The sequence below is a fragment of the Geospiza fortis genome, unplaced genomic scaffold (assembly GCF_000277835.1).
Source record: "Geospiza fortis unplaced genomic scaffold, GeoFor_1.0 scaffold61, whole genome shotgun sequence".
Taxonomy (NCBI): domain Eukaryota; kingdom Metazoa; phylum Chordata; class Aves; order Passeriformes; family Thraupidae; genus Geospiza; species Geospiza fortis.
In genome coordinates, this window is record NW_005054430.1 from 687,222 (window position 1) to 700,042 (window position 12,821).

Here is a 12,821-nt window from a genome sequence, read left to right on the forward strand (position 1 = left end):
ATTGCAGGGATGCAGGGGCAGCCCCAGCTGCTCTGGCAATGCCAGCCCAGCCAGGAATTCCTCATTGCCAAGATGCCATCCATGCCTGCCCTCTGGCAGTGGGAGCCATTCCCTGGGTGCTGTCCCTGCAGGCCTTGGCCCCAGTCCCTCTGCAGCTCTCCTGGAGCCCCTGCAGGCCCTGAGGTTCCCTGAATCCTCCCTGGAGATCTCTCCTGTCCCCTTGGCTGTGTCCTGTCGCTGCCCAGCCACATTTCCAGTTAATTCCTTCGTCCCAAAGAATTTGTGGAACTGATGAATTCAGGGCACTGGAGAAGAAAGAGCTTTGGTCTGCCTGGCCCAGTTTCTGCTACACTTGAAATTTCTAAGGGAAAAATGAACTCCCAATTCCTGTCTCCCTGCTTTCATCTTCTCAGAGGTGCCCACATCCCTGCAGTGCCCAAGGCCAGGCTGGACACTGGGGCTGGAGCAGCCTGGGACAGTGGGAGGTGTCCCTGCCATGGCAGGGGGCGCACTGCATGGGCTTTAAGGTCCCTTCAGTCCAAACCATTCTGGAATCTGATGAATTTTGAGCATAATTATCAAAATCAACTTTTACAGCTCCTAACTTTTTATAGCTTTGTGTAGTAAATAATTTCATCAAGTAAATTTACAATAAATTAACATTTTTTCTCTCATTTTTCCCAGTTTTTTTGGCATTTCTGAATATCTTAGAGCAAACTCATATCCCAGTTCTCTGTTTCACCTTTTACCCACAGGGATAATTCGTTCTGCTCCCAGCCCAAACCTCTCTCTCTTGGTTTATTGTAATCCCGGATTTCACACTTAATATTCCCCAATCCTGGATACAAAGTGACACCAGAATCATCATAAGTAGGTTTCATCCATAATGGAAGAACAAATTGCTTAATTTTTTTCCTTTTTTTTCCCCCAACTTGATTAAGTTTGAGGGTTTAATTAGATTTTCGTGGCGATTTTCGGGTTGTTAATTTAAGTGGAGAAGATGAAATGCAAATAGGTGAATACAAACGGCTTTGCTAAATTAGTGTCAAAAATTAGCACAGTGATTATTTTTACCAATAAACACAAATTTTCAAAGCCTGTGCTCAGGTAAAGTTTTAATTGAGATGGTTTAGGAATCAGATTTTCTCTGTGTGTTTGTATTATTATTTTTTTTCCTGAGCCATCCCAAATTGTTTCTAATTAGGGGCACGATTCCATTTGCCTGGATATTTATTCCTGTGTAATTTGTTTCAACTTAGGCAGCACAGGAGTGATGAATTCTTTTCATTACCTCCAGCTCTCTTTGATGGGCTTTGACTGGCTAATTATTCACATGGAACACATTCCCAACAGCCTGTGAGTAGGTAAAAATTCCTGAAAATAAACAGACTTTTGAAATACACTGACGAAAGTTCATTTTCGAGGGCTTTCGTTTCATCTTCAGGCGCAGTGAAATTAAAATGGAATCACTTGGAGTCTGGTTTTACTTCTGCACCTTGAATAATATCAAATATTGGGCTGCAGGGGTTTCACAGGAGGGAAGGTGTCACAAAGGGAGTCCCCAGCCCTTCACTGAGTGATTTGGGGTTGGAAAATCAAACCTAAACTCCACTGGCAGTGTGGGAATTCATATTTTCAGTGATGAAAGAAGCATGTTTGGGTTGGGAGCTATTACAGGACAATTTTTGCAGCTTTCCAGGGTATCTTCCATCACGTGGGACCCCCAGCACACACATGGATGTTTCCTATTTCTCCATATAAATATGTTGGAAGTATTTAAGCACATAATTACATTTATAAGCCAAGGTATTTTAGATAAATACATTTATAAGCCAAGGTATTTTGACTGCACTGCTCACTATTGCAACCCTTTGTTTTTAAGAGCATTAATTTTATTTATTATCGGTGTATAAAACTCACCCACCCTCTTCCCATGGTTCCCATGGATGGAATCACTTTTGGGAATTTTTGCAGGTTCCTTTTGGGACTTGCAGCAGATTGAGTTGGTCAAAAACCCCATCCCTGAAGTTTCCAAGGCCAGGCTGGACAGGACTTGGAACATGGTTGTGGCAAGGGGTGGGACTGGCTGATCTTGAAGATCATTCCCAACCCAAACCATTCTTGGAATATCAAATAAAATTTTACCAAATTAGAGCCAGTCCTCGGGATATATATATTTTTTTAAAATAAAGCCACATTTCTGTCAATTAGAATTTTTGTGAGTTTTGGTCATTTTCCTACACAGAGCCTTAAAATTCCAGCGACACACTGAGGCTGTTCTAGCCCAGCTGCTGAGCTCTGTTCTGTAGGCACAGAGTTTGTGGTGATTGGGAGTGGGGCTGCCCCACACTCATCCCCAGTGGGTTACAGCTGTGAGAAGCAGGTGAGCAGCATTGAAGGTGATGAGCCATGGGGTGCCCAGGTGTGCCGAGCAACCACAGAGGGCACACAGGGGACATGCATGAACATGAGGGGATAAAAGGTTGGGCTAAAGAACAAGAAGGGCGGATGCTGCAGCCTTCTGAAGTGGTTTGGTGTTACTGTGTATGGGGTGAAACTTTCTGATATTGTGTGGTGACACTCTGGGTATGGTGGCTGTCTCAACTGTGACACTAATGCAGTACAGGATTTGAAAAATAGAAAAGCTAAAAATCTAAGGCATCACCAGAACGTGCTCCAACCTCATCATGGAATGGTTGGGTGGGAAGCTGTAGGTACAGAGATAATGGGGAGTGGGGCTGTGGCCCAGCCTCATCCCTAATTGGCTCCAGCTGTGAGAAGCAGGTGAGCAGCATTGAAGGTGATGAGCCATGGGGTGCCCAGGTGTGCTGAGCAACCACAGAGGGAACAGAGGGCTCACAGGTGCACTGCATGAACTTGAGGGGATAAAAGGCTGGGCTAAAGAACAAGAAGGGCAGATGCTGCAGCCTTCTGAAGTGGTTTGGTGTTACTGTGTATGGGGTGAAGCTTTCTGATATTGTGTGGTGACACTCTGGGTATGGTGGCTGTCTCGGCTGTGATGATGGAAGGTGTAGGCACAGAGTTTGTGGTGATTGGGAGCGGAGTTGCCCCAGCCTCATCAATAATTGGCTCCAGCTGTGAGAAGCAGGTGAGCAGCATTAAAGGTGATGAGCCATGGGGTGCCCAGGTGCACTGACCAACCACCAAAGGGAACAGAGGGCTCACAGGTGCACTGCATGAGCTTGAGGGGATAAAAGGCTGGGCTGAAGAACAAGAAGGGCAGATACTGCAGCCTTCTGTCACAGTATGATGTTACTCTGTGTGTGGGACTGTTTCAAGCCTTCTGAAGCTGCCTGGTGGTGCCGTGTGTGTGGTGCCCTGTGGGCTGCAGCCTTGCTGAGCTCTGTCCCTCCCCCAGATGCTGCTGACCGAGTACCTGGACATGAAGAACACGCGCACGGCCTCGGAGCCCTCGGCCCAGCTCAGCTACGCCAGCTCTGGCCGCGAGTTCGCCGCCTTCTTCGCCAAGAAGAAACCCCAGAGACCCAAGAACCCTCTCTTTAAGTAAGTGCTGGGGTTTTGAAAGCTGTGCTAAGCTGTCTTTGGTCCCTGGAGTGCTGCTGGTAATGGCAGTTTCACAGTGTGAGAGGTGTGGAAGTTCCTGGGTGGGGATTTAATGCCCGGAGCTGAAGATCTGTTACGGATTCAGAGCTGGGTTTTAGAGCTGAGCTCTTTCCAGGGCTGGGAATCCCATTACAGGAGCTGCTGCAGAGCATGGAGTGATCCATTCTGCCTCTCTTTGTCCATGGTAAATTCAGGAGCTGTTAGAGGCAGCGATAAAGGGCACTGGACAAAGGGAATTAAGATAACTGTGTAATTACTGCATAGACTAAGCACTTAATCCTGTCACTAACTCCTTTAATTCAGCGGTCAGGCTGCAAAGAATTAAGTGGTTGGGAGGAGAGTGGAAGGGAGAGGAGGGTGAAAGAAGCTGGGTGGCCAAGGGAAGGATTTGGGAGAGCAAATTTGTGCAGCTGTAAGGAGTGAGGAGTTGCTGAGCAGCGCCGGTGGGAGAGGAGATTCACACCTGGATTTGGGGGAGCTGTGCTGGGATTTTCTTCTCTTCCACCACCTGCCTGTGCTGGCCATCCTCTTGGGCCTCTTGAGGATTTTGGAGAGGACCTAAAAGTGCTGTTTTGTGCTCCCAGTAGATGTCCTTTCACAGTACCTGAGATCCCAATAAGAAATCCAGGTCTGCAGGACGAACTCTCCTAAAACCTTCTGTTATTAGAGGTTAAGTGTTGCCCTGTCAGCCCATGATTATTATCCCTCACCCTTTTTTTTTTTTAACCCCCCCATGGCCATTTTGGGCTGAGAATTCCACTTGGAATTTACTCTGACCTGCAGATGGATATTGGAGCTCATCCCATGTCTGTCCCTGGGTGCACAAGGACCCAAGTGTGGGGTTTGAGGACTAAGTTTGGGATTAAAGCTGGAGGCATGAGGATGCTCTGGCTCACCTGGAGCAGGCTGAGGCTGGGCAGAGTTTGTCAGCAGAGAGGAGGTGGCTGTAATTGTTCAAGGGAAGGCGAATCACCTCATGGGAGCAGCATCTCTCCCCACTCCTGGTGCTGTCACCGAGTGATGCCATCCCTGCAGTGACAGCAGCACTTACTGGGATCTCTCATTTGGTTATCTGTCAGCTGTCACCAGGTCTATGGAAATCTCCCTTGAAATGGAATTTCTCAGCCCGCTGAGGTTTGTACGTGTTTGATGGAGTGTTATTCTTGTCTCCCCTCCCATCTTCAGTGCTTTCTGTGCCAGGCTCCTTTCCATTAGCTCTGTCCAAATCTCTCCTCTTGTCACCACAAAATCTGCATTTCATTCCTCAGCAGTCTCTTGGGGCAGGGCTCCACCTCGTGTTTTGCTCACTGGGGGATGCAGCTGTTGGTGCTGTGTCCTGTGGTAGCTGTGAGTTCATTTAATGAATATTAAATACTGAGCTAATTTAATTAATATTAAATATTTCTGCTAGTTATGTCCTCAAGGAATAGAGGGAAGTTGTGTCCTGCTCTCTGGAAATCAGGAGCTGGTATTTAGAAGAAACTCAGAATCCTTATTTCCTTTTAAAATGGGTATAATAAAAAATATTTATTTAGTTGCAATGTTGTCTTGAAAAAGAAAGCTTCAGATGAAGGGGAATTTGGATAATTTATGCCATGATAAACTTTCTTTTTTTTTTTTTTTTTTTTCTTTTTTCTCTTCCCAAAAGTAACCAAGGGCATGCTCAGGTTGCCAGCTCAGTTTTCCAAGATGGAAATCAGGAAATAAGACAGGAGTGAATTGTACAGGCAAGAGTTGAACACCCAATAAATCAGTCCCAGGCTTGGCTGTAATTCTGTGTAATTCTAAGGAAAATAAAAATGTTTTGAAAGCACTGTGGGAGGATCAGCATTGGGAAGGGAGTTACAAGGAGCTGAGTGGGAACAGGAATGTGGGGAAGGGCAGCTGGAGGAGGTGGCAGAGGAAGGGAAATAGGGGAGAAAAACTGGATGGTTGTGGAAAAGAAAGGAAATAGGGAAGGAAAAAGTGGATGGTTGTGGAAAAGAAGGGAAAGAAATAGGGAAGGAAAAACTGGAGGGTGGCTGTGGAAAAGAAGGGAAAGAAATAGGGAAGGAAAAACTGGAGGGTGGCTGTGGAAAAGAAGGGAAAGAAAACCTGGGGAATGCTCGTGGAAAAGAAGGGGAGAAAACCTGGGGAATGCTCGTGGAAAAGAAGGGGAGAAAACCTGGGGAATGCTCGTGGAAAAGAAGGGATGAGATCTGGGTTTGGTGCCTGGAAAGGCCTGTGGGATAATGCTGCTCTTGTCTCACTGAGGACAGAAAGGAGCACGTGGGGAACGCAGAGCCAAGAATTTACAGCTCTTTTAATTAAAATCAGAAGGGTTTGTTGTATTTTGATAAATCATTATTCATTCAGTTGCAATAACAGCAACACTCAGAGTCCAAATTAAAGCAGAAAAGCCTCATTAATAGTAATAATCCTAACACTGGTGCCCAGGAAAGCTGTGAAATGCTTTCCCCTGTCCCTGGTGTGGTGCTCATGTTCCCATTGTCCCTCTGAGGCTGATTCCACCTTCCTGAGCTGTGGGACTGGGGAGGGAATGAGGAGTGTTACAGAAAATCCTCAACATCTCCAGGTCTTCTTGTGACAGAAGTTTCCTTTCCAAGTCTGGTGTCTGATGCCTCAGGGTTTAACTTTTATATTTTTCACATTCTGTGCTGCTTTAGTGTGTGGGTCTGGGCTTCATATTGTGCGATGGTGAGCTCTGTGCACAGAGCAGGGAGACAAAACAATTCCTGCTCCAGCTGGGCACCAAGGACAAATGACCCAAATCTCAGCCCAGGAGCACAAACCCCGTGGGCTGCAGAGAGAAAAACAAGCAGGGTGGGACTGCAGGGGCTAAAGCTGGAATGGGACAATGAACTGCAAGGTGCAAATGGAGCAGAACTGATCCCAGGGCGAGACCCCGTGAGCGCTCGTGCATTTTGGGGCCATTTTGGTTCATCTTGGGTGCAGCCCTGGCTGGGCTCTTGTGCTGCCCAAGGTGCATCCATGGAGGAGATCCTTTCCATAAATCCCTGCTTCATTCTGGAACTCTGCCCAGCCTCTGTCCTAGCTCAGATTCACAAGGCATTATGTCCACTGGGGCTGTTTGAAGGTGCTCTGTCCCCACCACGAGCTCCTTCTCCCTGGTCCCCAGAGCCCATCCAGGACCTCCCAGGAAATGGGATTTTTGCTTCTTTTTTCTGCTAAGGTTGGGATTAAATGTGTGAGACAGTATTTCTTGTTGCACTCAGATGTTTATTAGTTGTTACCTATATTGCAGTCTCACAAGCTGTGAGTTTTGTCCCCCTTAATTTTAATAAGCTAAATATGAACATGTATCTCTCTTTCTACGAGGTTTTTTAAGGATAAGCTGTCTAATTAAGAAATGCCACTTAGATTATTTTTACTTTTAACCCAGTAACTAACTACTTGTGGCTTGTAATACAGACTTTTTTATCTAATTACACAAAACCACCCAAATGGAGACTTTTTTTATCCAATTACACAAAACCACCAAAACTCATGAAGAAGGCGAAGAAGACCAGACCAGCTTCTGCCCTGAAATTTCTATCTTGTTTTATGTATATTACTATATCCTAAAACCTTAAACTCTGAGTTTTCCACCCTGTGATATCACATGCTTCTATTTAAGCTATGCACTTATAATCTTAGTTTTATTATTCATTTTTGGAAGGTTTTCTACAACCTCAGGTCAATGCAGTGTTCTCTTGGGAGTCAGTGCCTGAAAGTACAGAAATTGTAAAATATTCAGCAATCGGGGTTCCAACACCCAGGACCCAGGATTTTTTTGTTGTTGTTGTTTGTTTGTTTTTCAGGCAGGAACGACCAGGTGCTTATCGCGACCAGTTTGCAGAGATGTGTATTGGTAATATTCAGCCAAAGGCACGAGACTGCTCCATATCAAAATTAACTGGGAGCCTGTGGCTTGCATGTTATATTTAAAGTAGAGCACTGCATGTAAGACTGCATCCTTTCTTAAAGATGTCTAGAAGTGTAACCACAGAAAAAGCCTGTTGTAGTAGTGATAGGCAGTTTACTAGACATAGCCTTCATATATTTATCTCATATAGTAGGAGGGGCCAGACGGCTGTTTCAGTAAAATGTTTTAAAGCACAGATTGCAGAGATGGTTGTAACAGAGATAAAACAACTGTGGATAAGTAATTAAGGATTGAACAGACTTATATGGGAAAATGGGGAAGGAAATTGAACTGTGCTATGAATAAATGGCCATGCTTGTGCAGCAGAACTACAAAATATATACTGTATCACAGAAAATTCACCTCTCTTAACTGCAGAAAGCAGTCAGGCATTCAAGGTCTGTGGAGGGAGGGAGTCCTTTATATGGAGAGGCTGCTGTGGAAAAAGCTGCTAATTAAAGCAAGTAGGATCAGTTCATCTTTATCCTATTGACAATTTAATGTTTAAAAATGACCCTTTGACTGCTTGGGAAGGTAAATCAGCAATGAGAACGTGCTTTTGATGAATGAGGGTGTCATTTTACACCTGGTCTTTATTTTGGGGGGGATGGGGGGAGAGGGGAAAGTGTGCTAATCAGTAGATTAAGGAATGCAATTCAAAAGAAGAAGAAAATTTAAGTAAACATTTTCTACGAATGCTTTGCAGCACTGTCCCTGGAAGGCAGATGCAACTGTTCAAATCTATGTTAAATTCATCCGAGTGAGCTCTGATGTTTTCAGAATTATTTTAACCAGATAATTTGTAGGGATAGATAATAGTATAGTAACAGTGACAGTGTGTCTGAAGATCTTCTAGAGACTTAAAAACTTAACTAGACCTAAAACTGTATATGCAAGCAATTGGCTGTTGTCTACTATGCTGTTGTCCCAGAGTGACCTATTCCCCTCTTGTTCATGCCAGACTTACTGTAAGTCAGAATCATAAAGTAATATTTAATGGAGATGCAGTGAAATTATTCTGCTAAATTTCTCACCAGCTGTTCTGATTGTGGTGGACCATGCTAACCAACTGTGTGAACACCAGTTATTTCTTTTAAAAAAATGTGTTACTTCTGAGGATTTGAAAACTGCAGAAGCACCTTTAATCCTATTAGAACTGATGGAATTTGCTCTACCCTTGTAAACTGATGTTCTCTAGACTAATGCCAGGTATGGAATAGTTTGAACTTTTGTCTTTCCACTGGAGAGATTAAAGAAAGAGGGAAGCCAATTACAATGGTAGAGATGCAATTATGCGATTGCACCCAAGATCTGGAGTTACAGCAGCAGAATAAAACAAAACATAAGGTTGTTATTGACAAAATCTTTTATTTCTGCTAATAAAATGGGTGTTTCAATATACTGCTGACATATCTGCAATATTGTGCATACATTAAAGAAATTTTATGTGTTGTCACTGCCTTTAAAAGTTTGAAAACACTGGGCAATCTTTCCTCTCCTGGCAACGGCAGGCAATATTCCTAAGTGCTTGTGCCATAGCATCTCCTCTGGTGCTGCCTTTATAAATACAATTTATATTTTTATATTTATTTATATGTCATTTATATTAATATTAATATTTTATTTATATTAATTTTGTAAATAATACATTTTCTATTTTAATTTTATATATTATTAAGAGCTGAAGGGTGCTTCCAATGCCTGAAACTGACTGAATTCCTTTGAATTCCAGGTTTGAATCCTCATCCCATGCCATCAGCATGAGTGCCTACCTGAGGGAGCAGAGGAGGGAGCTGTACAGCAGGAGTGGGGAGCTGCAAGGTGAGCAAAGGGATCCTTGGGAATTGGAAAATTCCCTCCTGCACGAGCTGGAATATCCTGCCCAGCCTCTGGCAGGTATTGATCTCTGCCCTGAATCTCTCCAGGATTTAAGCTCTTGTTTGTTATGAGGTTGTGAAAGGTTTCTCTGTATTCTCTCAGCATTTTCAGCTGGAGGACAAGGTCTTAAAAAATATTCCTAAAACAAAAGGTGAAATACAAACAACCTCACCTTGAGCACTGGGTTTGGGTGTTGGAGCTACTTGGGATATTTAGCTGCAATTTATTTCTTTACTGTGATACTTATCCTGCATTGCTTTGGGAGCTGAGCTCAGGCAGCTCAAATTTGAAGCTGGATGGGTTAAAGTGACCAATTCTTTGTGTTTTATACACTTGAGGAGCTTCACAGGGTTTGCAGATGGTGAACTTGGGCAGTTGGGCTGGTTTATATTGCCCGTGGCAGGTGCTGTGTGTGCCCAGGGAAGTGTTCCTTGCTCTTGCATGGCATCGTTTCCCTTGTTTTTCCTGGATGACCCAGTGGTTGGGCTTGGCAGCAGAATCCAGGGAATATCCTAAGACAAATTCTTTGGTATCATCTATTCCAGTTTCTTCCTGGGCTAATCATGATGAGAAAAATAATTTCTGTTCTTCAAACATTACAGCGATGACCAAGGGAAGAATTTCTCCTGGAACCCTTGTCCATGATAATTTTCAGCTGGCTGTTAATTGAGAATGTTTTATAATTTGCTAGGCAATTTTTGGATGCCTTTTTGTTCCCTTCCTCTTTTCATGACCTGTCCTAAGCAACAACTTAAACCCTCAAGGGTGTGAAAAAAAGCCTTGAGAGGCAGAGATTGCTCTTGGGACAGCTTGATTCCCTTGGGTGACTGCAGAGGTGTGCGGGTATTAATTGTTGTGGGGTTGTGGAGGTCCCAGGACGAGGTGAGAGATGAGAATTGACTCCAAGTTCTCAGAAGGCTGATTTATTATTTTATGATATTATATTAAAAGAAAATTATATATTAAAACTATACTAAAGAAAGAGAAAGGAGACATCAGAAGTCTAGAAAAGAATGAATAATAAAAACCTGTGACAGACCAGAGTGTCCTGACACAGCTGGCCTGGGATTGGTCATTAATTAAAAACAATTCACATGCTGGGTAAACAATTCTCCAAATCACATTCCAAAGGAGCAAAACATGGAGAAGCTGAAGCTTCTCATCTTCCCAGGAGAAGAAATCCTGGCAAAGGGATTTTTCATAAAATATGACAGTGACAGAGGTGATCTCAGCACTGATGATCAGGGGTGTAATGGCTCTGTGGTGAATTCTGAGATCCTTTTGGGTGGACTGAGAAGGAAGAACCTGGGGGTGACTGTGGTTGTGTTTGCAGGGGTCCCAGGATGAGGGAAGAGATGAGAAGCTTGACTCCATGTTTCAGAAGGCTGATTTGTTACTTTATTACATATATTATATTAAAAGAAAATTATATATTAAAACTATTCTAAAAGAATAGAAGAAAGGATTTCATCAGAAGGCTAGGAAAGAAATGAAAGGAATGATAATAAAATCTTGTGACTGACCAGAGAGTCTGAGCCAGCTGGGCTGTGATTGGCCATTAATTAAAAACAACCACATGAGGCCAATTGCAGATGCACCTGTTGCCTTCCACAGCAGCAGATAATTATTGCTCATATTTCATTTCTAAGGCCTCTCAGCTTCTCAGGAGAAAAAAATCCTAAGGAAAGGATTTTTCATAAAATACCGTGGTGACAGGTGCCACCCCTTGACCCCAGAGCCTGTGGGGATGAGGGGATGGGGAGGTACCTGCCAGCTAACCTGGGATCTCACCTTTCACACACCTGGCAGCTGTGGAGCTCACAGCTCTCTGCCTTTCAGGATTCAGGTTCTCACCCTCAAAAGTGTCACACGGCCAGGGCTGGCTGGGAGATGTCCCCAGCTCAGGGGGATGAGGTTATTGTCCCATCCCATTACCAGGTTTGATTTCAGGAGGATTTCAGTTCCTTTTCCTTAGTTATGAGCTCCCTGTTACAAACTGTGTGGGACAAACATGGGCTCAAAGCCAAGAATTTTGCAGCCATTGAGCATTTTGAGCTTTTTGGGGCCATTGGGGAGCCTGCAGGACTTGCTCCAGAATTTCCCGTCCCATTGGGATGAGTCCTGTTGCCTTCTGCCATTCCCAATTGTCCAGGTGGCTTTAAAAGCAAGCAGAGAACAGAACTGACCTTCTCCATATCCATGTCCTCCTCCAGGTGCCTCGTGGCTGAGATTTGGGGATTTTTGTGGTTATTGCTGTTACACTGAGAGTTTTAAGGAGCTCCTGTCCTGGGTTTGGAGCTCCTTTAGAACCAGATTTGATGGAAGAATGATTCCGTAGGGATACAAGACAAATGTTGAGGCAGCATTTGGGGTGAGCAGGACACTGGGAGCGTTTCCAGGAGAGGAGGATGCAGCAGAGCTGCTCAGGGAGCCTGGCCGGGCAAGAACAAAGCCCAGGAGCTGACAAAGAAGTAAAGGACAAAAGAGGAATTAATGTGGAGAGGGCCAAGGTCCTGCTGCCCTTTGCAGCTCAATTGGAAGAGCCTGGACATGATGCAATAGGTGACAAAAAGTCGGTGTGGGGAGGCAGTGGGGACAATAGATGAGATGACTTTGCTGAGATTCTTTGCAGTTGAACCATCAAGAGAAGTTTCCCTTTGAACTTCATGTTAAAAATGCAGTAACCTCTGTCTCTATTATGAGCTGCTGTTCCCTTTTAGGTTGCTCATTAATCTTCCTGAATCCCAGACCACAGCAAGATCTGCATTTGGATTTTTTTAATATATATATATTTATTTTTTTTTTATCCCTTTTAAAGAGAAATACAATTTAATTGTTCAATCAGGTTGGTGGAAAGCAGGCATGTGACACTCTGTCTTCTGTGAACACTGCACAGTTTCTGTTCCCAACAGCCTTATCCACAGGGATGATTTTTCAGTGGCAGCAGGGGGAGGGTGACTTGTTAGGGAATCTTTTTTCCTGAAAAGATCTTCAAAGAAACATATGCATGAAAAGAAAGGAATTTATAAAAGTTTAGCTCACGCTAACTTTTCCACATAAGAATTTAATTTAAATAGCCTTAAAAATGTGTGAAGATCAGAGTGATGCTTTGTCATTAACCCCTTTGATTTGGACTGAAATAGTGCAGAGCATGAGGCTCACATTATCCCTCAGTGGGAGAAAGGGACCTGCTGCAAGTGGTTTAGAGCTGGAATTCTTCTGTTTCCTTCCACTGAAATGGCAGGAGAAAGACTTTGGCCATGTGTTTTCCCTTTGAAGTTGGCCACACAAGTTCTCTGACAACTGTCATTAAAAAATAAAGGTGGGGCCAAGTACAGAAGTGAAGTATTTCCTTCTGGATTGGTACAGTCTGGGGAGAGCTGGGAATGTTCCCCTGGGGAGGAGAAGGCTCCAGGGAGAGCTTCCAGCACAT

General features: G+C 44.0%; 1 protein-coding gene across 2 annotated transcripts in view; it reads left to right on the forward strand.

Annotated features, from left to right (window-relative positions):
- Positions 1 to 12,821, forward strand: part of EXOC4 (exocyst complex component 4) — a 372,421-nt gene that overhangs the window by 100,822 nt on the left and 258,778 nt on the right. For both annotated transcript variants that reach the window (XM_005426948.2, XM_031061885.1), the window contains exons 8-9: positions 3,380 to 3,525; positions 9,243 to 9,331. In XM_005426948.2, the coding sequence (XP_005427005.1) occupies positions 3,380 to 3,525; positions 9,243 to 9,331 (235 nt within the window). The remainder of the gene's footprint in view (positions 1 to 3,379; positions 3,526 to 9,242; positions 9,332 to 12,821) is intronic.